This window comes from Passer domesticus, chromosome 5 (assembly GCF_036417665.1).
Source record: "Passer domesticus isolate bPasDom1 chromosome 5, bPasDom1.hap1, whole genome shotgun sequence".
Classification (NCBI taxonomy): domain Eukaryota; kingdom Metazoa; phylum Chordata; class Aves; order Passeriformes; family Passeridae; genus Passer; species Passer domesticus.
This window is the reverse complement of record NC_087478.1, coordinates 22,922,426-22,948,488: the sequence shown is the minus strand read 5'-3', so window position 1 is coordinate 22,948,488 and position 26,063 is coordinate 22,922,426. Positions and strand designations below refer to the sequence as shown.

General features: G+C 39.7%; 1 protein-coding gene and 1 long non-coding RNA gene across 3 annotated transcripts in view; one reads left to right on the top strand and one right to left on the bottom strand.

The window, feature by feature from the left end:
- CFTR (CF transmembrane conductance regulator) overlaps positions 1–26,063 on the top strand; it is an 86,990-nt gene that overhangs the window by 55,451 nt on the left and 5,476 nt on the right. For both annotated transcript variants that reach the window (XM_064422318.1, XM_064422317.1), the window contains exons 18-23: positions 400–479; positions 4,575–4,725; positions 5,850–6,077; positions 8,142–8,242; positions 16,063–16,305; positions 19,134–19,289. In XM_064422318.1, coding sequence (XP_064278388.1) covers positions 400–479; positions 4,575–4,725; positions 5,850–6,077; positions 8,142–8,242; positions 16,063–16,305; positions 19,134–19,289 — 959 coding nt within the window. The remainder of the gene's footprint in view (positions 1–399; positions 480–4,574; positions 4,726–5,849; positions 6,078–8,141; positions 8,243–16,062; positions 16,306–19,133; positions 19,290–26,063) is intronic.
- Positions 443–6,628, bottom strand: LOC135301837 (uncharacterized). Its single transcript, XR_010363574.1, has 4 exons — positions 5,987–6,628; positions 3,437–3,535; positions 1,603–1,710; positions 443–674 (listed from the first exon to the last, which is right to left on the bottom strand). It is a non-coding gene; the product is annotated as an uncharacterized LOC135301837 (long non-coding RNA).

The window sequence follows — 26,063 nt, the reverse complement described above, 5'->3', positions numbered from 1 at the left end:
TTTGTTGTTACATAATCTTTAATACAGTAATTCTACTCAAAAATTAAGAACCAGGTTACGAACCCATGCAAATGCTGATACGCAAATTACGTGTGTATCATCAGGGCCTGTTGAAAAAGGGGTACTGTGCCTCTCTTTCTGCCCCTTTTAGTTTTCTCTTTTTTAAAATTACATTTTCCTGGTGTTTTTTTCAAAAGCTGAAATAGAATTTGTGTAGCTGAATTCCTCCAGGGGGACAGAAATGTAACTCCACTAAACTGTAATGGAATTGGTTATCCTTAAAAAAAATCTTGTATTTAATATTTTGTATTCAGAAAAAGTTCTACCTTTTGTTAAATTAATAAATGTGGGATTTGGGGGGGTATTAAAATGTTTGATTTTTTTTCCCTTAATCCATAGGTGGTATGCTTAACAGATTCTCAAAAGATACTGCAGTACTGGATGATTTACTTCCACTTACAGTATTTGACTTCATTCAGGTTTGTAGAATAAAAGTTGTAACTTTTGCTGTCTTATAGCAGTAGTTCAACTGTATTGCTTAATTTTTGAGTGCTTGCCTCTGTGTGTACTTACCTCCACTGTTTATGCAAACCACTCTTACTACTCAGGCTCAGAAATATTTTTACCCTGCAGACCCCCACAGGACAAGTATCCCTGCTGCTGCCCAGATTCAACTGTAATTCATAAAGGACATTCCTTAGTTTTTTTCTGTTATCTTGGGTCAAGTTAGCTGTTTTTTTAATGCTATTCTTTGATTGCATTCAATCACTTTCACACCTTCCCCTCCTTAAGCTCTTCTGTTCCTAATTTGCTAGCATCACCCTTAGCTTACTTCTCTTCAGTTGAATATATTCTTGACCTTTCTGTTCCTTTATCTTTTATGTAAATGCCAACTTTTTCTGGTTCCCAGAACATTTTAAAAACAGAAGCAAATCTTTCCTGGTGTTCCTGTTCCTCTCTACCTTATTTAGGTGATATACAAGCCCAACTTAATCAACCCAAACACTCTGCTGTACAGATTGCCTGTCTCCATCTGTGAATTTGCCTGCTTTACAGTCCCTACCAACATGATTATCTGATAAAGACAGAATTTCTTTCCCTATATCTTTGTGAGGAATTGATAACATTGGCTCATGACTTCAGAGGGGCCAGTGCAGCTTGACATGAAGAGGTTCAAGTATATCACAGCTTTACTTCATGTCATAAGGATTTGCTGAATGAGTAAACACAGACACTGGAACTCTGAATCAACAGTATAATCTTCAGTGTGAACAGTAGTCATTATTGTCTTTTCTGATACAATTGTTTTGTTTCAGATGTTTTGGATCTGCCATGGGGGTGTTATTCCAGAAGCATGTTAATTAGTCTGTCTCTAAATGTCAAACTTTCTACAAGAAACTGACTAGTTTTTCATGGTTTCAAGAATAAGGAAAATCCCAGTATTTGGCTTTTCTATTCTAATGCCTTTCAGAGGTTTAGCTACACCCTATTGCCCCATAGATTGACCTCTCTCTCCTCAGTCTCAGCTGCAGATGCTTCTAGACATGCATGAACAGCTGCCCTGTCTTTCCAGGTTCTTGTGCTGAATATCATTGAACCTACCCATCATCTTGAATAATTTTAACAGTCATTCCTTCACAACCAATTTCTTCTGGTCCTCCATAGATTCAGACTTCCATGGACTCTGCTAAGGAGCAAAGTCAGATTTCTCTGAAAGATACGGAGAAGTTATAGCTAGGACTTTTTCCTTCTGATGACTATTGAAGAGTCACAGAGTGTGGAAGGGATATGTGGACCTAGAACCCGGAACCTCTCCAACCCCTCTGTTCTAAGCAGGTTCAGCTAGAGAGCCAAGGTCAGCTAGGGCTGCTCAAGGCCAAGCTCAGTGTTGGATAACTACAAGTTCTCTGAGTAACACATTCCAGTATTTGACCTTCCCCATGCTAGAAGTGTTTTTTCTTATGTTTAAATGGAATTAATGGAATTGTGTTCATTTCAGCTTGTGCCCATTGCCTCTTCCCACTGTGTGCCATTTAAAAGCATTTGGCTCAAGCACATAGTCCACAAGAAATACCAACTATTATTTATATAAACAGAATATATTTTAATTATATAAATATTAACAAACTGCATACACAGAAACATTTATAACTTATATAAGTATAATAAATATAAAGTCATACAAGGTGATGAGATCTCCCTAAGCCTTGTCTTAAGGCTAAATCCAGTTCTATCAGCCAGTCCTCATTTCTTGAAGATCCTTCCTGTGAGATGCTGCTAGCATGTATGCTTGTCCCTAAGGTTTAATATAGTCTCACCCAAAAGTTCATAGTGAGCTACTGAACATTCATGCCTGTGATCATGACTGGTGTCCCCTAAATGACAAACTCCTGTTGGTTAATCCAACTGGCTGTTGCAGTCATTGCCACCCTGAACACTTGCTGAGTTACTTCTACTACCACCTGCATTTTCCAAACTGGGAAACAGTGGGACATGTCTCCTCATCTGGCCTCTGTCCCAGGGCTGAAAGCTCAGCATCTGAGGCACTGAACCGGGCTACATGAGCCCTCTGCTGCTATTCCTCAACTATATGCCAATACAGTTGACTTCTAGTTTAGATTTTTGCTTCTGTCTTTTTAGAGAAAATATCATCTTCTATCTAACTTTAGGCTTACTTTGGAGTTTATGAGATAACACAGATTTTCATATTCAACTTTTAGTGAAATAACTGTGGGACCAGCAGTTAGAACAGTATGACATCATGGTGACCTTTACAAAATTCGAGTAAATGACAGAAACGGGAATTCTAACAGTCACTGAGTGACTGTAATCTCAAGTAATGTGAGAACTGTATCACTTGGCCCAATATCACTTTAATAGCTCATTTGCTTCTTAACAATTAGAGAGAGACACAAGTGTTATTAATTTCTGCATCTTGAAGTAATGAGTAAACACAAATCCATTCCTGCATTGCTGCAGACCAGTGGTAAAGGAGCCTGCCAAGTGTAACTCACAGACATCACCATTCCTTTAAGAGAAATGAGGAAAATAGTGAAAGAACTCCTAGGATCATAAAATTGTTATGGCTGGAAAGGACATTAAAGATCATCTAGTTCCAGCCCCTCTGCAAAGGCAAGGACACTTTCCATGAGATCAGGTTTCTCAGAGCCCCTTTCAACCTGGCCTTCAGCACTTCCAAGGGTGGGGCATTCACATCTTCTCTGGGCAACCTATTCCAATGCCTCACCACCCTCCTAGTAAAGAATTTCTTCCTAATAGCTAATCTAAACATGTTCTATTTTGGTTCAAATCCATTCCTCCTTTAACTAGTTCAGCTGTAATGTAATTATTTTTTTCCATATAATGTGATGCTGCTATTGCATTGCTCAGATTTCTGATGAGAAAAAAAGTTGTAGGAAACTTAGAACATGCTTACCTGTTCATGAAAGACCTCTGACTTGGAATACTGGGAATTTAAATCCTTCCTTGAATTTGTGTGGATGTAGTAGCAAAAGCACCCACTGCAGGTTTCTTCCTAATGTGAAATTAGGTTTGCTTTTGATCTGTTTCTTTGCTGACTGATCTTTTGCAGTGATGTGTCAATGCAATGTTCATAATTTTGTCCCAAATTGTCCATTTTTATTTGGTTTATGCTGGTAAGTTTGCAGCTTGAAGTAGTTGTTTAGTGTTAGAAGCAACACCCCAAAGTAACAAAGCAGAACTTTGCTATTCTATGTACACTGGTATACTTGATTTTCTTTAGATTTAGACACAAGAAGAAAGCCGTCTACCTGTTTAAGTCTCTTCTAGAGTAAAGATTAAGACCAGATTTAGCTAAATCTGTCTGGAGCTACTGAGAATGAGGTCTTAAAATGGTAGGAGTCTCCAGTAGGTTAAAATAGATAAACTCGGAAACAATTTTGTTCCTTTTGTCATCTGACACCTTTAAACACCTTTTTATTTCTCCTGAAACTGGTAATTTGTCATACCACAGATTCTTGTACAATTTACTTCCTGTCTTCTGATCAGGACAAGCAGTATTGTAAGTTTCATGTGTGAATTACAGTCCCTTGACCAAAGAAGTACAACTTCCCACTTTTTCTGATCCTCAGCAAGACTGCTTTGCCCAGAACCTGCAGGAGGCTGTCACTCAGCTCCTGACAGTCTTGCACACCTAGTCCAGACAAGGCAGGGACAGCACCGGTAGGTTTGGTAGGTGGCTGCAGATATTGCAAGGGTCATTCTTACATTTTAAGTGGAGAGTGAGTGCCTAGCTGCCATTGCTTTTTTGTGGCTTCATTTTTTTGAAGCCTGCAATACAGATTGTACTATAGAAAATATTTTTGCCATCTATCAGAAAGGATGGCAGCTTGTTGCAATAGGTTATGAATCTGGTCCAAGTTATTAATTATCTTTTCGTGGAGGTTTGTTCTCAGCTGCAAATCTTCTTAGGTTAGTACTTTATGTTTGTTGAAACAATACGTAGTTGCCATAGGCAGGAGATTCATCACCAATCTCTAGTCTATAAAATGACAAGTTTACTATATCAATAGTATTTTTCTTTCATTCTACAGTTAATACTGATTGTGATTGGCGCTATAACAGTAGTCTCAATATTAGAACCCTACATCTTCCTGGCATCAGTGCCTGTGATAGCAGCCTTTATTCTGTTAAGGGCATACTTCCTCCACACTTCTCAGCAGCTGAAACAACTGGAATCTGAAGGTAGGAGCAGCAAAATTGGTAGACTTTTAAATCCACAACAAATCAATTGAGAAGTGATTCACTCTTTCTCCTCTTTTTTGCGTCTTCTCTTGCAAGATGACATTGTCTTTGGGAGCATAACACATATTTCCTTAAAGTCAGGGTTGTTACTGATTCAGCCAATACTGAGTGTTCTGCTGCCAAAGAACAATAAAAAAGGCCTTTTAAAAGATGGGTTTTATCACCACTGCAGCTGAAAACAAATAAAATCCTAACATACAGTTTTCTTGAGAGTAAATATAACTTGCAAAATTGTGGTCAGACTTGGTATGTACCTTTTGAGTTTGTTTCTTTGTAAGGAAAAATGTCAATGTATATATCTTAACCACAAAGAGCTCTGATTTCTGAATAAGTTATTTGATTAAATTTCCTTCCTGTCCCCCATTAAGAGACTAAACTGTTTCAAATAAAATTGAAAACCTCATTTGGAAGTGTGAATTTGCAGACCACAACAGACACTGTTGCCTGGCTTTGCAGCAAACTGGCAGATCCTCAGCAAATCAGTCCTGAATTTTAAACAGTGGTGATCCTTTTCCCTTTTACTTAAGTGTAATTCTGGAGTTCCTCAGACCTAAATTTAAATTTCTTTCATGTTCACAGGGATCCAGCACTGGCTCACCACTTTTTATGTAATGCAAGATCTGCTTAAAATTACCATGTCACTGCAGTTGAATCTGGAGCATTAAAGTACTCTGCCAATGCTAAGAAAGCTTCATATAATGGAGTTATCAAAATTGCAGGAATTAATTTTGGCTGGGGAGGAGCAGCTTTTCTCTTGTGGCATCCTACGAGGATGCCGGGAGCTTCCCCCAATAGATATGAGACAAATAGTTATGTGCTATCTATGAAGAATTATGGTGATCGCTTCCTGTCAATACACTGAATGCAATTTCAACCCATTCTTGCAAGGACTGCTGTTGTATATCCTTCTTTAGGATTGCTTCAGTCGTGTAGTTTGCAACATATGTAAATTACACACTGGCAGTAGCTACACTGCTGTGAGGGGGAGCATGGCAGGGTGTTTGATTATATCAAAGGCATTTCCTCATGCATGTTCATGATGTTCTAATTGAAACACTTTGCAGCTCGGAGCCCAATTTTCACCCATCTCGTTACAAGCTTGAAAGGGCTGTGGACACTGCGAGCTTTTGGGCGGCAGCCGTATTTTGAGACCTTATTCCACAAAGCTCTGAACCTACACACGGCAAACTGGTTCCTCTACCTGTCGACACTGCGCTGGTTCCAGATGAGGATAGAAATTATTTTTGTTGTCTTTTTTGTTGCTGTGGCATTTATCTCTATCGTAACTACAGGTATGGTAACTACCCGAAAACTGAAGTAGAAGTATGCTGCTTCTTTTTAATGGCTCAGCTTTAGAAAATTCTGAAAAAAAGCTGTTGTGGAATTTAGCATACATTGCAGTCATTGATGTCATAGTAGCAGTATGTCATAGTAGCAAATACAATTTAATTAAAGTAGAAGTAACACCATTATTGCCTGCAGTCTGATATTATAAAGGACTCTTTAAAGGGATTAATCTGAAAATAATAACTGAAGGGACAAAACTTTCATTTTGTTGATACTAATTTCTGTAAAATTATCTCATGAGTTTGAAACCACATTACTGTTCTGACATGCTTGGGTGTTGATCATACCTGTAGAGCTCAAAGATTTTTAGTAAATAGAAGTTAATGTTTCTCTCACTTGCAAATGGCTAAGACATGAAAAGTTTTAATAATCTTTTAAAGCCCACACCGTTAGGAGAAATTGTCATCCAGTTCTTTAATTCCCAACCCACTGACCCATTTTCCTATGTGAAATTTGCAATTTCCTTTGCAAATTCTATTCAAAATCCCCTGAAAAATGGCTCATCATTCCTAGTAAACACAGTATATAAATGAGAATGACACTATACCTTACTCGTATTTGAAGTGGGGCCCATGACTTGCCAGGTGTAACCAGACTCAAACAAGCAAAAATTAGGAATATGATGTCCCAAAAATGTTAATAATTCATTTTTGTGGAAAAATTCAGGTAGAGATAACTTCAAATACAGTTTTTTTTACTCACTATTCTTTTGTTATGTTTGACGTCGTTCTACCTCTCCAAGTTTTACATGAACTTTGTGTGCAGGATCTGTATGCAGTTTCAGTACTATGGTTGCTGATGAACAAGAGTTTGAAGATTTTATGGAGGAGGTTTTTAAAACTAACAGTATTCTAATTTCTTTCAGCCATGCTTCAGTGTTGAAAAGGACTTCTATAAGAGCTTGTATTTTATCAAATATTGTACAGTTTATGAAATGTTATCCTCTATTTCTTGTGGAAGGAGCCCTAGCTCTCCTTACAAAAGGAGACACCATACAAATAGTTCTATATGAAAACAGGCACTTAAAGTTGTTTTGTTACTAAGGAGACTTCTAGTTCCCCTACCATTCATGGGAAACAATGTTCTCTGTTGTCCTTCTCATTTCTCACTCTGTGTCCTTAGTAGTTTGGGGGTTTTAGGAAAATAATTTCTTGTGTTAGTTGTCCTGTTACTTGAGAAAAGGAGTTAAAAAACTTTTAAAAAATATTAATATTTGTCATCTTGCCACCATTATAACCTTTACTGTTATAAATAATAGACCCTTGGAGCAACACTAAATTATTTTTTTTTAATCTATCAGCTTTCATGAGGAATATTTTGCTTTTATTGCTTACTTTTATATTTACTTATGTAACCAGACATCTATAAGAAAAACAGGAGGAGGTTTATTGAAGAAAACTATATAAAAAATGGAGAAATCAAAGAAAGGCATTTGGCTTAAATTTTCAATTCCATTTAACATGTAGTGAGGTTAAAAATCAACAGTGTGGTAGATTAAATGCTTGTATTCTATTGTATGAAGACAAAAAAGGAAATCCCATGCTTGTAACAGCCAACAATTAAAGCAAAAATTTTACATCTTCATCTTTGTGAAACACTGAGGAGAATGTCCTTTATTTGTCAAAGAAGTGAAAATGTAAGCCATTTTGAATTTTAGAGTTCTTAGCTGTGTGTGGGTTTTTAGTTAGATAAGAGTAATTTCACAGATTCATGTGTGTTGAAAAAAGGAAAGTCAAATCAAGATTGCAGAGAAGTGATTCTGTTTGTAGTTTAAGTACCAATATTCTTCTGCCAAGCAAGATTGGGGTTTCTAATGAATTTAGCAACAAACCAGGTGTTAAACTATGATTTAGCTCTTCGTCCCTTTTATGATTAACAAATCCATGTTTTCTCCATGAAGTAAAAGAGGCAAGAGTAGGAACATGCATCTTAAGATACACATGCTAATTTTCTGGTTTTGAATGGCTTTTCATTTGCACAGAAACTGAATTGTGTTTTTCTCTCCACAGGTGAAGGACCAGGTACAGCTGGAATTATTCTTACTTTAGCTATGAACATCATGGGAACCCTGCAGTGGGCAGTAAACTCAAGCATAGATGTTGATAGTTTGGTAAGCAAAAAATGCACGCTGCTGTGATTTCTTTTGAGGAATTGTCTTATTTTGTTGATTATGGTTGTGCAGTGAATTAATCTTTAGAGTTGAATATTATGCAGATGTGTCAAAAAAGTTTCACGCATACATTTGGTAGCAAACTATTGGCTTTGGGATGGCACAAACTGAACTTTTCCATGATCAGAAGTTTTTATGGTCTGGAATATTCAACAGCAAATACTTGCACTTGAGAATTCAGATTGCAGATGTAGCAGTGATAGGAAAACCTTGAAAAGGCTTGGGGTTGTTTTATTTCCTGTATTTATAGATATGAAATATACCTTCCTTGCTAGGAAGCTTTGCATAACAGATCACAATGGATATTTTTGACATCCTTTCACTTATCATCAATAGTGATTTAAAAATCTGTCCTTGACTTCTCTGGCAGTCTTTTTCTGGTTTTATGTAAAATGCTCTCTGACATAAGACTTTGCAGTCATGCATAATTTTCATAGATAGGACTGTCTTTAAAACAGAGCATTTAATGAGGTCAGCACCTGTTTGTTGAGATATGCGAAGCAGACAGGAAACTCATAAAAGAATATGTTTGTTCTTACACTTTTCATCATATATTAGCTCGAATGTATGAAAATTTTAGTGTTTATTTTAAAATGTAGTAGTTACTGATCTCTTCCACTTCATTCATTCTAGGATTTAATTTAGACAGAATTTGTGTAACAAAATACCATAGTCTTACAAACCAAAAAATACTTCTGAGAAAAAAGATCTCCCACATCCTGTCTTACCTGCTCTGAACTATAAATCAGCTTTTTGAGCCCAACCATTTTAGCATTGGAAAACAAAATTTTACAGCAGATTTTAGAGTCCCTTAAATCCTGATTAATTGAAATTAATTGTCATATTAAAAATATATAATTGGGGCAGATGGTGACAGTGAAGCAATATTCACAAGTTTAACATTATTTTTTTTTAATAAGTTATTCAACTAGATTCACCCTGAGGGAAATCATTAAGAGCCTCAGAACAAGGAATTAACCACTTACAGCATCTAACCTCTTGTTTGCACATGTGACTGCTGATAGTTGAGGAAGCTGATGTTTATGTATATAGTTTAGTTTATAGCCACTGCTCGTCATTCTGTCACTGGGCACCACTGAGAAGAGCCTGACACGATCCAGCTGACAGCTGCCTTCCAGATATTTATATGCATTCATGGGATCCCCTCGCAGTGGTCTCTAGACTAAACAGGCCCAGCTGCTGCAGTCTCTCCTCATAAAAGAGATGCTCCAGACCCCAAATAACCTTTGTGGCCCTCACTGGACCCTCTCCTGTAGCTCTTTGTCTCTCTTGTGCTGAGGAGCCCAGAACTGAGCCCAGCGCTGCAGATGCCGCCTCCCTAGGGCCGAGCAGAGGGGCAGGAGCACCTGCTGGCCACGCTCCTCCCGATGCAGCCCAGGTTACCACTGGCCCTCCTGGCCTCAAGGGCATACTTGAAGTCAACTTGTCATCTGCCAAGACTCCCAGGTCCCTTCTCTGCAGAGATTCTCTCTAGAAGGTCAGCCCCCGTGAAACCACAACAGCAACAACCATGTTAATTCACTTGGCTCTCATTTGTAGACTCCGTCCCCTGTAAGGAAGAATGTGATAACTTTAAATATAAAAATCTGTATAAAAATAATGTGTGCATATTACATGGCTTAATACAAACTGAAGGTGTTCCACAAGAGCAACAGGAAGTCCTGCTGTAGGATTCAGAGGGTGCTGCACACAATAGTGCATCAATAAAGGAGAACTTCCCCTTTTTAAAAGTACAGTAGTGTTAAAATGTCACCTATTAGTAGCAATAAGAAAGTAACTCTCTTTCCCTTGGAAAGGGAGTCTCAAGTTGCTCTAGACATTTCTGAGTATTTTGCTCTGTATTAAGACACAAGACTGTGCTGGAGCACTGGTTATGTTATGTGTTACCTTGCATTACTGATATCCTTCTAAGGTCCATCAGGTTATAGAGCAGATCCTCTGGACATCGTTTACCAGTGGATAACTGCTCACCCTCATGACATGAATTGTTAGTTATTGCAGAGGAGAAACTAATAGATATTACTGGCAGGATGGTTTTCTTGACATTCAAAAGCTGTTCTTGTGGACAAGTAGATAAAAATAGCTTAATGGGGTCAAGATAATAAAACTGCTTCACTGGGTGATACAGATGTATTTTTTCCTACTCTGTAGCCTCTGCATTTAGCACTTCCCTCATCAAAGTATTTTACAATTATTTGGTTAAAGATGTTTTGCAGAGGGTTTCCTGACTTAGTAGCCTATTTAGTTACACTCTATTTTTCTCTCTAGAGGTAGTTTGAAGCTCCCCACAGGACCAGAGTGACTAGAACTGACACATCTCCAGATGCCTCCAGTTACAGACAGGCACACACTGCTCTAGTGGACACCACTCTAGCCCTTCCTTAAGCAACTGTGATATCTGTGCTTACAAGCCTGCAGATAAGCATGCCTGAGTGAATAGCACATTTGTAGGTAGCACATTTATAGGTAACAGTCTTTGTTGTCATATAAGCTGGAGTTTTCAGCAAGTGGTTGAAAGCCACATCCAAAGGAGTAGCTGGCCAAACAAATGGGTAGGTGGCAAATTTGACTTTATTCCACACAATCTCCATCTTGAGCTTTCCATGACACTGGCACACAGATTGAAGAAATCTGAGTTCCTAGGTTGGTTTTTATTTCTACATACACAGATACTGTCTTTGAAGCAATTTTTGTTGTATGCGTTTGGCTTCAAATTAAAAATCCCTATTGTCTCTTAATACCCCATAATGGTTTAAAGGTTTTGGCATTTCATTCTCTACAGCCAGCCCTGATACTTTGTCTGCTCTGCCTTTATTTAAAAACAAACAACCCCCCATATCCCCCTTCCTCCCCTCCAAACGTACATGGTCACTGACAGCTATCCATTACTTCATGTAATGCTAAAAATTAGGCTAGATTTATTGTTTCCCTTTGATCATTTCTGCTAATATCCCTTTAGTTTGTTTTCAGTCTTTTTCTTCCTATCCTTCTAGGCAGCCTTGTGGTGTTTTGAATTTTTTTTCCTTCATAAGGAAACAGAAAATAATTTTTTTCGGTATGGGCTGCTTTCATAGATAAGCATTAGCTAGTCCCAGTGGGCTATTTTAATGTTTTCTAACCTCTTTTTCACTGATGTATATCCTGCAGCAGCAGCGCTTCAGCTGTGAAGGAGAGTTCCTTTTATCAGGGAAACAGAAAATGCCATGCTTTTACTGTTGCCAAGATTACTTATATAAGGAGATACAAAAAGAATCTCCCAAGGAGATTTTAAAACCCGACTTGCTAGACGTCACAGTGCCTCACCCTGTACATCAGGGATGCTGAAGAATTAAAGTAATACAGGGTAAAGAAAAGGATCAAATTTAAAAGTACAGCTGTGAAAAAGAATGGTGTTTTTACAGATTATTTTTACTGACTTTTTTTTAAATCTAGGACATGATCTTAATATGTTTTTTACTACTGTTGGCAGAAAATCTGAGAACACTTAAACACAAGTTTGACTGTAAAATCTGCATCAGAATGGCAGTCCTCAAAGTGAGGTGTTGGTCTTCTGGAAAGAAACATAATGAAAAAAAAATCTTTAGAACATTCTTTTTTCTGCCTGCCTGCACAGCAGTGTAAAAAAAAGAAAAAAAAATCAGTAAAAGTTTTAAATGAACTAGGTATTCAATTTTTGCAGTTCAGAAGTATAAATGCATCCAATATGTAATAGCAGATGATGTGGAACCTCAGTAAAACCATATGTTCTGCCTACAGAGCCAGTTTTGGCAGTGACCTCATACACAAGATTTTTTACAACACGAACCATTGGACCAATCTCTCACAGATCCCCCAGCTGCACAGTGCACTTTCCAAGCAGTGTGTTTGTGAGGAGGTGATGTCTGGCAACACAGTCACTGAATACCGTGTGTGTCTGATATCTTTTCAGTAGAAGATAGCACAGAGCCTGATTAAATTAATTCTATTAGCTTACTTGTAAAATAATTATTTCTTCCACCTTCTGGAAATATGAATTATATTATTATGTTATGAATTCTCCTTCAAAGTTAAGAAGAGTTTAAGTGATATTAATGAGGAAATAAATAAAAGAATTTGCAGTGTTATTAAAATCTCAGTAAAATACAATTAGGCAAGGCTAAAAATAGTGTACTATGCTATAGACTTAGGGATGAAAATAGTAAATATACCCCTTTATTCAAAAGTACTAGTCAAAGAACACAAAGATAGCTGGCACAGTACTGATGGAAATAATGGATAAGAAATTTGCTGTCACCTATCCTATACCTGTCATTATGAATGACAGAACATTTCTATCTCTGAAAGGAAGAGTGGATATTTTTGTCAAATGTTCCTGACATGCTACATTCTGCCCAGATTTAAATCATCGTTCAAGCTATAGAACAAGGAATCAGAATTGATTTTAAATTATTAAACTGTCTAAAATACATAACTGATAAGTCTGTCAGGGGAGCTAGGACATTGGGATGAAATTTTCTTTTGTAGAGAAAGGCTCTTCACCCAGCTGGCTTCACAGCAGACATTGGACAGTGTGTAGTGGTATGGCCCCTTGGGCAGTTGGGGGGAATCTCTGCCCATACAAACATTCACAGCTCTTGATGAAGCCAAGAAAGATCTGCATTTCTAAAATGACTATATTTCTATAAAGCAAGATTTATGAAAACAAAGGTACCATCAAACACCAATTAAAATAACTGCATGGTTCTCATTGTGGAACTTACTATTGACAGTCAGGCAGGGAGAAAATTGTCAGCCTCATCTAAGGTTTTCCCGTTTGTATCACCAAAGAGAGCTGGCATATATACATGAACATGATGATGACCATGCTTTTCCATCTTGCACAGTGGTTGACATGCAAATAAGAATTGATAGGCTTGTGTGTTAGCATGCTTTTTAGAACTTCTGTCACAATGGTTTTTCAAGATGCTGAGATATAAGCTATGATTCCACTATTCCTTTGCATTTGCTTCCACATAGAAAATCTGCCTAACAGCATTTCAGTTGGGACTGAAGAGCAAAAAGGAATTGTATCTAATATTTCAACTAAAAGCACTTTTCAGAAAAAATATAAAAGCAGTAAAACAAAGATGTACAAAGGGTTTTCCATGATACCACTAAACAGAAATCTATTTCTGAGAATACAGATTAGAGAATAAATGCTGTTTACAGGAACAGGCTTTCGTAAAACAAGGAATCTAATTAATTCATTAGTTGTAATTGGGCACTTAGGTACCTGAATGTAAAGGAAAGTCACGTCTTCTTCAAGTAAGGACCTGAAACTTTTTTCCTGAACAGGAGAAAAATAGGACATTTGAAGACTCTAGGACTGCCAGCATGAACAACATTCTCTGACAGTATGTTAGGAATTACAGCCTCTACAGAATGGACTTTAATGTTAACCCAAACAAGCTGCGTGTTGGAGATCAAGAAGCAGATAAATAAGAGAAACTTGACAAAATCAGAGTTAGGCTTACAAATGGCTCAAAAGCTGGATAAATATTTTATCTTAATTTTCACTAAAACGGCAGTGCTTAATCTGTGGACATAAAAGTGGAACAGAAGGTAGAAATGGGATTTATAATATCTGAGGTAGAAATTACATGCAAAAGAGCTTGAATCCTGGCCTTCCTAAATTGTACAGTTTGTGGAGGGACACACACCTGTGAGTCAGTCTATCTAAAATCAGAATCTTCAGCTGGGGGTGATTTGGTTCTGCAGCTGGACATTTCACTTAAACTTGTGCAACCAGACTGGAGGAATGCTATCCATACCAGGTAGAGCAGACCTCTCACCCAAATGTTGAGGCAGAACTGGCCAAGAAGCTGGAAATCTTATAATGGCCACTTCAAATAAACAAACAAGCAGGCAGTGGTGGTGGCATGTGATAAAATAACAACTGTCAATTTTTTGTTGAGAAGGAGAAATGAGAAGTCGTTGATACCACCATCAGTTTGTTAGTGTGACAGCAACAGTCTTTAGAAACTATTTTTAAGAATTAATTAAAAATGTGATGCTTATAGATTAGAATTACTTAGGTTTGCTGACATTAGGGCTGCATCACACTATCCTCATAATTGTGAGGGATGATATATTTTCCAGACACAAGTAATGTAATAGATCTCATTTGCCTTCAGGAAAGCATTGATTGTGGCTCTGTTTCAGGAATTATATAAATGAAGGACATCAGGATTATTACAAGAACTGTAAACTAGTTAATGAGTTGGTCAGAAAGGAAATGACATTAAGCTGTAAGTATTAACCTGTAGGGAGGCTACTCAACAAAGATTAGATTGCTGACTAAGCTCATTTTAATCTTTTTTAAATGCTCTCAACAAAGAAAAAGAGTGTTGAAGAAATCCACCAATGACACAAAGCTGAAAGGCAGTGTTGGTATAAAGGATCCTGGGAGTTTAAATATATTAGGTAACCTCAAATGGGAGATATTAAATAGATTCCACTAACAAAAGCACAAAGGCTTGGATTTATGGACTGCTAAGAATAACCTCAGTTGTAAGCGAAGTCTTGGTTAGAAATGGATAAATTGAAAGCTTGGCTGACCACCCCCACTCAAAGGCTGACTGTAAGATGTGACTGCAAAGAAAATAGTGTATGATCCTGGCATGGATTAATGCAGATATTCCTAGTATAGATAGGGAAGTAACAAAGTATTTGTATAATGTTCTGGTAAAACATCATCCAAAATTCTGTGTGCATTCTGGTCGGACAGGAAAGCCTGATTTGAACTGGGGAGTTTGGAGAACACGTATTATGAAAGAGGCTTCAACCTGGATTTTCTTTAGTCCTGGAGAAAAAAGGGTGACAGGATCTAAGGTGTCCCTCCATAAATGAATGGGAAAGGCAGCTACCAAAAGGAGCTCTTTATATTTTAAAATTGAGAAGGTTATAACAGCAAACTTGTCCATAAAGTAAAAAACACATTTTCTGACCACCTGATCAGTGAAATTGTAGTGAAGGAGATTAATTATTCATTGACTTTTGACCCATTTAATAAAAAGCTCAAGAGGATCCTTTCTAGTCCCATGTTCCTTTGTAAGTGCACAAAGACTGCTACTAGCAACTTTAGTCTAAAGTTCACAAACTACAAGACTATTATTTCACCTGATATATATAATTACTGATAAAAAATTCATTGTCATGGAACTTCCTACAATTTTTTTAAAACTATAATTACTCATAAGTACTCAAATGTTAGTGTTTAATGATTGTTCCTTTTTTACTTAATGCTACTGCTTTGCATTTTTCAAATCCTATGCAATCTACTGATCTTTGGAGATCAGTCATTATTCAAAGAACTTCAGGTTTTGGGCAACCCCATACCTTCCTGTAGGAAAGAGTTTAAGTGAACCACATTGTTTTTATGATTATACTTTGTTTTCCTAGATACAAGTCATCACTTTTCAAAATACAATTTTTCAAGTAGAAAGAGCCACTATGTCCATTTAAAAAGGAAGCAAGAGGAATCACACATTGCACCAAAGTCAATAGTACAAGTGCAATGGAATCTAGAGCTCTAGAGGAGAAGCAGCCCACCTTTGAAAATTATATCATAGAACAATAAAGTTTAGGGTTATTCATGACAGTAGCTAACACAGAAAAAAAGATTTCACTGTTCTGGCTAGGAATTTGTAACAATTTAATTTAATTTGTTTTGATAGTTTAGTATGAATTACAATTAGAATACCGTTTGTTTTGATTTGCAGATGCGGTCTGTCGGACGAATATTTAAATTCATCGACATGCCAACAGAAGAGACAAAAAGCATTAAGCCACAGAAGAATAATCAGTTTTCAGATGCCCTTGTAATTGAAAACAGGCATGTGAAGGAAGAGAAGAACTGGCCATCTGGGGGCCAAATGACTGTGAAAGACCTCACAGCCAAATACGGTGAAGGTGGAGCTGCTGTACTAGAAAACATTTCCTTTTCAATAAGTTCAGGGCAGAGGGTAAGACACTGTTTTATTGTGGTTTTCTTCTGACTTCTATTAAGCTTAAGTATAAAATTGCTAAAGAGGATTTTGGGTCCCATAAGATTTTCTAAAGGAAATTGTTGCAAAAAAAATAATCTTCTAAACTAACTGAAGAACAGAAATGACTTAGGATAAAACACACATACAACACTTTCCCAAGCTGCATTGCTGTGCCTGAAATTCTGCTGCAGTGGAGAGGGAAGCTGCCTGGTGAATGCAGGTGCTGGGGACAGCCTGACCCGGTGGGGCAGGGCACAGAAGAATAGGGGCTGCCGTGCCAAGGGAAACGCGCCGCTGGCTCCGGTGGCCGGGGATGCAGGTGCCGTCTCTCCATTCCATGAGGGCTCTGCACCACCCTGAGCTATCGCACTGCAGACCGTGAACAGCTCTGTTCTTTACAGGATTGGCAAACCTCACTAATCTTCACGTGTTTGGGGCTGCGTTTAGGAAAGGGCTTTAGCTTCAGGACAGCATTTAGGTGGAAGTGTAACACTTTGCTTCAAGTTCATGCTAAAGACCCATCCCTGGTGGAATGGGAAGAAGGGCTCGTGATTTCCTGAGCTGAAGGCACACACAGGAGGAGGAGATTTTAACTGTCCCATGTAAATGAGAAAACAGGGTCAGTGACAGCTCCCTGGCCTTGACATAGGCATATATTCACTCCTAATTTGGATAGCACCAGTCTCTGGCAGGTTTGGTAGGGTTGTCTTGGTTTAAATGAACTCAATGTTTCATCTACTACGTTTGAGGACACCAAAATTTTGAACCCAGAGTTCTGACTTCCTGTAGCACAATCCTGAAGGCGCTCTGCCTTTGAAAGAGGGAAACCTGTGATTCCTGGAATGTCAAGATGCAGGTGCTGCTGCAGCCTGGTAGATTTACTTCCTGGAAGATCCCTTGAAGCAGTGGAGTAAGGAAAAGGAAAGACACTTTTGTACTGTACAGAGAGGGGGGAGAGCAGTAAAAACAAAAATCCTTTTCTCAAGGGCTGTGATTCAAGTTTGGTGATCAACCCCGGGCTCAGATGCTCCTTAAACTGGAAAGAATTGGTCTCTACTGCATAGGTAGTACACCAAGAAGTAAACAGGAGTTCTCCTCTGCTGAGGGATGGAATGGGATGGAATAATCATGTAGTCCCATTACCTCACCACTTAATAGCTGTCTAGCTGTCCAGAAATTGAAATGTATTACCAAGGGCCTTTAAGACTTACAGGCTTGGGGCATCAATCACCTCTCTAGGAAACCTGTTCCAGTGTTTAAACACCTTCTTAGCAAAGAAATGCTTCCTAGCGTCCAGTCTGAACCTTCCCAGTGCAGCCTCAAACCATTTCCACATCTTCTCACTGGATCCCAGGGATAAGCGATCAGCTGCTCCTCAGCCTCCTCTCCAAACTAGACAAGCCCATGTTCCTGTCCACTCATCACAGGAAGTTCCTTCCAGCCCTTTCACCAGCTTTGCTGTACTCCTTTGGATGCATTCACTCACCTTCACATCCTTCTTAAGCTGTGGAGCCCAGAACTGCACACAGCACTCCCAGTGAGGCTGCTCCAAAGCTGAACAGAGAGGGACAGTCACCCCTTTTGCCCAGATGCTGCTGATGTGTTTGATCACCCCAGGATGGGGTTTGCCCTCTTGGCTGCCCGGGCACACTCAGCTGACTCACACTGACCCTGCTGGCAGCCAGCCCCCTCAGATCCCTCTCTGCAGGGCTGCTCTGCAGCCATTCCTCTCCCAGTCTATACTTATGCCTGGCAGTGCTCCATCCCAGGTGTAGAATCTGACATTTGGATTGTTAAATTGCAATTAAATACTGCCCAGTGTTCCAAACTATTTAGATTTCCCTGCAAGGCCTCCTGTCTTCAAGAGAGTCAATAGCATTCCCAGTTTGGTATCATTGGCAGCTTTGCTAATGGTGCATTTGACTCCTGCATCCAGATCATTGCTGAATATGTGGAAGAGAACTGTCCCTAGGATTGAGCCCTGAGGAGTACAGCTAATGACAGTCACCAGCCAGACATAGCCCCATTCACTACAAGCCTTCAGCCATTCTTCAGTGTGGTCACACTACAAAAGCAGCCCACACTCAGGCATTGTTAGCTGTGTAAACCCAGATGTTGGAAAAGCAGCAGCTTGGAGTTTGTTGGTGGTGACTGTAGATATTTGCCTGTTCTTGGCATAGGCCGGTTCCCCTACAAGGGAAATACAACTTTAAAAACCCCCAAAACCTATATTATTATGTTTCTTCACACCCTAGAGATAAGGAAAATCAGCATCACCTGGGAAGGGTGAGGACTTGCACAGATGCTTAGAGGTGTCCAAAGGGATATCTGCTATAACCCCTGCCTCTGCCCCAAGGTACCTCAGTAATCAGAGTTAGGCTCTTTTTTTCAATCATATGAGAATGAAGTAGCTTACTATGATGATCCAAATGCACTCCCTACTTAGTTTTTGGTTTCTGGATGTGATTTTGTTGATGAGGGCTTCATGGAAAAGTGAAGGGAAAAGGCACAAAGAGCTGGGCTGATCAGTGCAAGATAATAAACAAGTAAATTTCTGACCTTCAGCTTAAGGTAGGCCATCAGATTTTCATCTAGTTAATTCTAACAAAACAAAGAAGAGTCTGCCCAGTGTTTGATTCCACCTTTGCTGTAGGCTTTTATCATTCCCACATAAATGACATTTGCTATCCCATTGAGATCCATCTGGACTGTTCTCCACTTCTGAGACCTCTCGGGTTTTTGCTTTATTCTATGATTAATATGTGAAGAGTATTAAATGTTTGCTTGTATGATGTGCATTGCAGGTGGGCCTTTTAGGAAGAACAGGCTCAGGAAAAAGCACTTTACTTTTTGCATTTTTAAGACTGCTGAATACGGAAGGAGATATCCAGATTGATGGAGTCTCCTGGAACACGGTCAGCGTGCAGCAATGGAGAAAAGCATTTGGAGTGATTCCTCAGGTAATGAGATTATTGAATATTTTTGTGCCTTTATTTTCATTGGTTCTGTATCTGTATGCACAAAGTTGCTTTTAATATGTTCCTTATTGTATGCTAAGAAACAAAAACCCCACAGATTTTGTGAAAAGGGGAGTGGCATGGATGGGTGGAAGGATGCAATGATTCACAGCAAACTGCATTTTTAGGGTTTTTCTGCTGCTCCCACAAGAGCTCTTCTAAGAATGGGAAGGTACAGCATGCTCAAACAGAAGTGTTCCCAGCTGCCTATCCCTGCCTCTCTGAGACAGTTTGCATTTTGATCTAGGATAAGACAGTGCCACATGAAGAAAAAAATTACAATCAGTGTTCTCAGCTACTGTTTTCTGGAGCTCTATATCACATATGGTTAACACATGGATACTGCACATTGTGTGTTTTCCTGGCAGACTGGTAGCAAACATGCAAACCTAGGGCTCCTGAGTCTCTTGCCAATGTTCCTGCCACTGGACAGCATCTCACATCAGTTACAGCTGTGGATTATCTGTCTGAAAAATAAACATTATTGTCTGCATACAATAACACTAAAATGTGATTGCTCATTGTAAGGGTACAAACAAAAACTGATGGAATGAATGGCAGAATTTGAACTCCTTTGTACTTTTGATGTTTATCCTTACCAACAACACTGATACATGAGTAACACATATTGGCCATCTCTTCTTTGACAGTTATACATCAGATAGTTCTTCAGTTTCCAAGCATGCACAGTCTCCTCCATAACAGTATTCATTCCTATGGCAATCCTGTGACTGTGGCAGACTAATTCAAGTAACACTTGATGGCAATCTTACCAATGAGTCGCTCATCGTGTCAGGCGGCAGCGGGAGACCGACTGCAGATCAGCCTGCCACACTGTCAGGGGCCATGCAGCCTCTCCTGCTTTTATCCACCCATCCTTGAGGGTGGCTACTAGCCCCAGAGACTGAAAAATATGGTTTCATCTTCAATCACCTTGGATGATCTCCTTGACACACCCACAAAGGAATAGGCTGACCAAGGGGCCAAGCAACCCCTTTTAACTGTTAGCTGTCAAACCCCAACTGTGCAATTCCCCCCATGCTGTCCCCACAGTAAAGCTGTTTCCATCTTGTTGCTGAAAAGATTTGGTTTGTTCCCTGACAGTTTCCCATCTGAGGAAGGTGGTTATTGTCTTAGAAAGCTGGTGATTTTATGTGCAGTATATAGCTGTTGTTGCAGTGACTACATGAGGCACTTTAAAATAGTTGGAGAGACTCTGGGACAGACAGACAGTTTAACATAAAAATTGCCAAAGTTTTACAGCTTGGGTCACTGTTAAAAGACACTGAAATATTCATGCTGGCCTTGATTTTGCAAACACAAGGAGGACTCAGAATTCAATTTTTCTATGAGATGATCAGTTTTGATTGCTTCCCTTTCAAATAGTTATTCCATAGTAGCCCAAGTGTCATTTATTTAGAGTAGGCATACAATGCAGGCACACGTCTCTTTTCTTTGTGCATTTCATGCTTTGAAATTTTCTAGAGGCAGAAATTTTTTAACACTTTGTCCTTGTCAGAACAGACCCTTTATTCTCTGCCACATTACACCCCTAACAACAAGCCTAACAGAGCAGTGTTGAGTCCACGGCTTGCATTCATTTCTTACCTGAGCTCTGCCAGTCACACACTGCCTGCAGAGCTGAGGCTTGCTTGGCAAGCTGCCATTTGATAACTGACCTCTTGTCATCACTTCTGTCTTCTCTTCAACATTTTCATATCTATCTATTCCTTTAAACTTTTATTTCTTTATAAATAGAAAGAACTGCTGGTTCAGTTCTGCAGAGTGATTGTTGCTTGTGAGTATGAAAAAATGTCCCCCATTCAGATCAAGGCAGCTGTGCAGTGAATTGCATGTGCAGTTGCTGGTATTTAGTTTGGAGGACAGGTGTGTTATACAGCATTCTGAAGCATGGCTGTATTGCATGAAGGATGCTTTTACCAGAAAGGTATGTCTGCACTGGAAAATTTCCCTATACAGCCAAGTATAAATTTCTGTATTGGAAGGGGCTGCCTTATCTCTCCCATAGTCATATTTTTGTCTAAGCCTTTTGCCCTTTGGGATGTGGCTGCCCACCAGAATTTCAGTGTTCCATCTCCAGCTGTCTTTGAGAATGCATGGACTGAGAAGAAATCCGAATGCTTGGTAACAAGTACCTTCATTGTCCCAGTGAAAATATGAGGGATAATTCTCATAGCACTCATCACCTGAGCACTCACTATAGAGTCACAAATGGTATAGAAAATATCATTTCACAGCCATCAGCAAAATGCAAGAGACATTTATTACATGAGCATATAACTTGCCCTTCTGCTAGTGAGGTGCATTGTTAGTTCATTGTTAAAATTACACATTTAGTTCACATTTGGAAGTCCCTGATACATGGATCAATGCCAAATAATCCCAGCCCTCCATTCTCTGTAAGGTCATGAGAGTTGCCAGCCTGTTTGCATGCTTCAGCTCACAGCACTTGTCCCAAAGCCTTGGCAAAGAGCTGCACATTATGCCTCAAAAGTTCCCACATTCAGAACAAAATGAAGTTTTCAGCAGCGCTTTCCCAGCAGGAAAGAGAAATTGCATATGCCACCCTGCCTTTCCCAGCAGAACAAAGGCAGCCTTTTGTTCTTTGCCATTCACCTAAAGCTTCGGAATGGAAAAAAAAGTTGCCTTTCCTTTCCTGGGAGCAACACTCTCCTACAGCAACACCTGGATATTCACTGTCTCCAGGAGAGGCTTCGCCAACAAAAGGAGAATGGAGCTGTATCTGAGGCAGGCTTCCTCGTGAAAATTTTCCAACACTCTCCTTCTCTTCTTTAACCCTAAGTTTCCCAATTTAGTAGAAAAGAAATGCTTTTCCATTGTGGGAACCTCACTAAAGTACAAACACATAGCACACACAGACTCTGCAGTCTGCTTCATGCAGGCTCTGCTGGAATGACTGCAGGATGGTCAGGGATCACACTGAGCAGAAGCAAAGGCAAACCCCTTGTTTCTTTCAGTATCTCAAATCTGACTGTCATGCCTTGTAGAGGTATGAAGGGTTAAATAATATGAAATATATTTCCTGAAGCACCCACAAGGAAGTTCCTTGCTGTAGCTTCTCACAGCCTGCCCAAGACTGCTCCTACAGGCTGCTTGTCATTCCCCCAAAAACAACTGCTCATCTAACACCAGGCTGTACTTTGCACCCATTATCTCTTCTTCCTGGACAGGCCTTTCTGACAATTCTTCTGCAGGTATTTGCCCACCACATTTCCCGAGTGAGGATTTCCAGCTGCATTTGGTTTCAACACAGTAAGGCTTTCTTGCATGGGTCCTCATGCAGATTGCATCCTGAAGTATTTAATGGAGTCAGATTGAGGACATAAATGGAGAACATGAGACCTGCAGTTGATTTCCAGTTAAAACAAGTGATAAGACACCTGAGACCCATGAGGTACTGCTAGCTCCGAGGAAGGGGATGACTTAGGATGTTTTATTTAGTGTTATGCCATGCATCCTAGGGGACCTCACACTGTTTTCTGCATGTAAACACTCAATATAGAGTTAAAATCAAGCTTAACATGGAGAACAAGTTTTCTAGAATTTGCAGGGCAGCCAGCTGACAAAAAAAATTGTTTGGTGCCTTTATTTTACTGAAGGAGTGAAATTTTGCAACTTTTATCTTTGTAGTTCCAGTTCTTCAGCAGTTATCACATTCTGTTCATTGTATATGTCTGTCTCTGTCTGTCTGGCTGTCTGTCTCCAGCACTATTTCTCATACCCTTCAGGCCTGCTTACTTTTGGAGGTCATGGCTGCTTTTGGTGTGCCAGCACACTCCTGCCTGGTGCAGCTGCTGAGCAGGGCCACTTCCCGAGGTGCTCCCACAGAGGGTCCTGCAGGGCGCTGGGATGAGTCAGCATCACCACAGCAGGGAGTGTCTGCTGCATCAGACCTGTGCACAGAGCAACTGGGGACGTTAATTAACAACCCCTCATGCTCATTTTGGGCACTGTAGAGGTTGTTTTCTACGTCATGGGTTCAGTGTTTCCAGGGGCACAGCACTTATACTTACCAGTAAGCTCTTTGGGAGGCAGTTGTTTTGGCATCTTCAAGGGAGAATGTTACAGAACTGGTCCCAGAAACCTTTCACGTTTTTATTGTTTCTGTGCTCTTATTCTTATGTCAATGTAAAGTCCCTAAAGGACACTTATGAAAACAAATCCTCTAATTTTGCATCTACTGCTAAAGCATTCACATAGTAACTTGATTTTACTTCGTGTTGATATTGCTGCTATAACATAGGCAAAGCAGAGGAGGCTACAAGGAGGTCATGCTGCTGTTACTCCTGACTTCTCTGTGTATGGAGCTGCTGATGTTACATTTGTCCTCCAGCCCTGGGGCATGTGGGAAGACGGGTCCATGGGTCTTGCTGGGGACCTGCACACAGGTTGCAGCATGAGCTATTCACAGCCAGGATACTCTTACTCTTTAGCATCCTCTTGTCAGCTGATCCTTAAGTCTTCTGTAAGCATTTCTTTAGGTACTCTGGTCTTGATTCTCCACATAACACATAAATTGCTTGGGAATCTCATTGCCACAGACACCAATACACAGAAGCTGTAGCCACTAAGGGCAATTAATGCCCTTCAGAAAGGTTGATTTGCAATATTTGGGGTGCTCAGAACATAAACATGACCATATTTATGTTTCCAAATGTTTTGCTTCTGGGTGGATGTCAGGTCTAAGAAACTGTTTGTTGTATAATCACACCCACTGTTATCCTGTGGGAATTTGAACAAGTGACCAAGAAGGAAATTATTCCAGATTTGCTGCCAGTCTACCCAGCCATCCAATCACTCTTCCAATGCCCTCCTTATTTCTACTTCTTCCATATTTATAAGCAATGTAAGTCCTTCATATTCACTTTTGGGTGGTTTTGTTTCACTTTAGACTTCAAGTTTTTAAGAATGTGGAGAGATTTGTTTCTGCTTCTCTTCAAGCAGACTCTTAACTGCCCAGGTGACTCATATGGTATTTACTTAAGTGAACCCTATATGGTTTCTAATGAGCTAGGAGGAAGGAGGTGTTGAAATGGAGAGAGAAGTACCAGAATTTAGGACAATGAAATATTTACTTTGTGGGGATGAAAAACCAACCCTCCTTTTGGGAATAGCTTGCTTTTAGTGCCCTGCTTCTTAAAAGCACAGTTATTAGAAATAGCAGCAGCTTCAGAGGAAAATTGTACCCCTTATTGCTCTGCCTGGTGCACTTCAGCAGGAATGTTATTCAGCCCTATCTTCTTTAGAACTGGTTTGTTCAGTTAACTATTCTTTAGCACTGAGAAATGAAAACATGCATTCCATTAGTTAAATGTATGGGGCTCGCAGTGTGAGCAAACCCACGTCTGACACTGTTTCCACAGCATTGCTGTTTCCACCACACCCACTCCTTGGAAGAACCTAATCCTGCTGCAAATATGTCACCCCACTCGCCACCGAACCAGTGCAGGGCATGGGAAAAGGACTGTGCTGTACTTCACCTGAACTTTCACTGTTTTTAACAATAACAATTATAAGGGAAAGAGTCTACTCTTTCCCTGTTGTCTCTACAAAAATTACTTCAGTGCTAATTTTTAGTTGAGTGTGGTTCTGCAGCTCTGTCAGTGTTTGTTTGCCATGCATTGAAGGTATCATTGCACTTAAATCCACCCCATTGAGTGCACAGCACCACAGCTGCCTCTCTCCTCTGGTTTCTTGAATTAGTTATTTCCTTCTCTTTTACACCAAGTATGTTGGCAATAGCGTGCATATATTAATCTAGCAAATTAATTAATGTAATTTATTTTCCTCTGCAATGTTTACACTTTTAATTAATCATAATTAAATTATTAATGTAAATGTGTGTATAAATCACTTTGAAATCTGATGAAAGAATGCCAAGTTCCCAGGTTGGGTCAGATGGAAATTGTGGTAGACAGGCCAAACTCTGGAAGAGCACTTGCTAAGTCTATTCTCTCTGTTATTTTCTGCTGGTGCAGCTAATCCTTCCCTGCTTTTGGTAGTGTTTCACTACCAAGACTCCAGGAACTTGCGTGGCTGTGAATTACTGGCATTTCAACATATTTTCTCTAAATAAATACTTTGTTTAGAAAGACGGGAGAAAGTAATTGTCTCAATTTTTTCCCCTTGGTATTTGTTGTGTACGTACACAGAAAGAGCAAGCAAATGGTAATATTTCTCAACAAGACACTTAAATTCCTTGAGACCAAGTTCTCCCCACTACAAGCAGTGGGTGTACCTTACAGCATAGAAAAAACCTTCTTAAATGTTGTACAGCCTCAGTGTCCCTTGAAGAATCTAATTTCTCTTAGAATCCGCCCCATGTAAAGAGAGATTCAACAAATATTTAATTTTGTCTGAGTCACTGCTTCTTGAGCTACAAAACGTGTATCTAAGGTGTGATGGCCGAAACCTGCCTGCCTGAACTGATGGGGAAAGCAGACTGGAGCAGTAAACTTCCTTTGGAGAAGGGCGTGTTCTGAGCGCCAGGAAATGAGCATCCTCCCCAGCTCCTGCGGCGGGAGACGGGCGCGGGGCAGCGCTCACGGAGCGGGCTGTGACAGTGGGACACGGAAAGGACATCTGTAGAGATGGCACTGGGACATGGTGAAATGCCGGGAACTGAATGATGCTGAAATGCGTGTTTGGCTACAACTTATTAGAAAAAGAAATTAA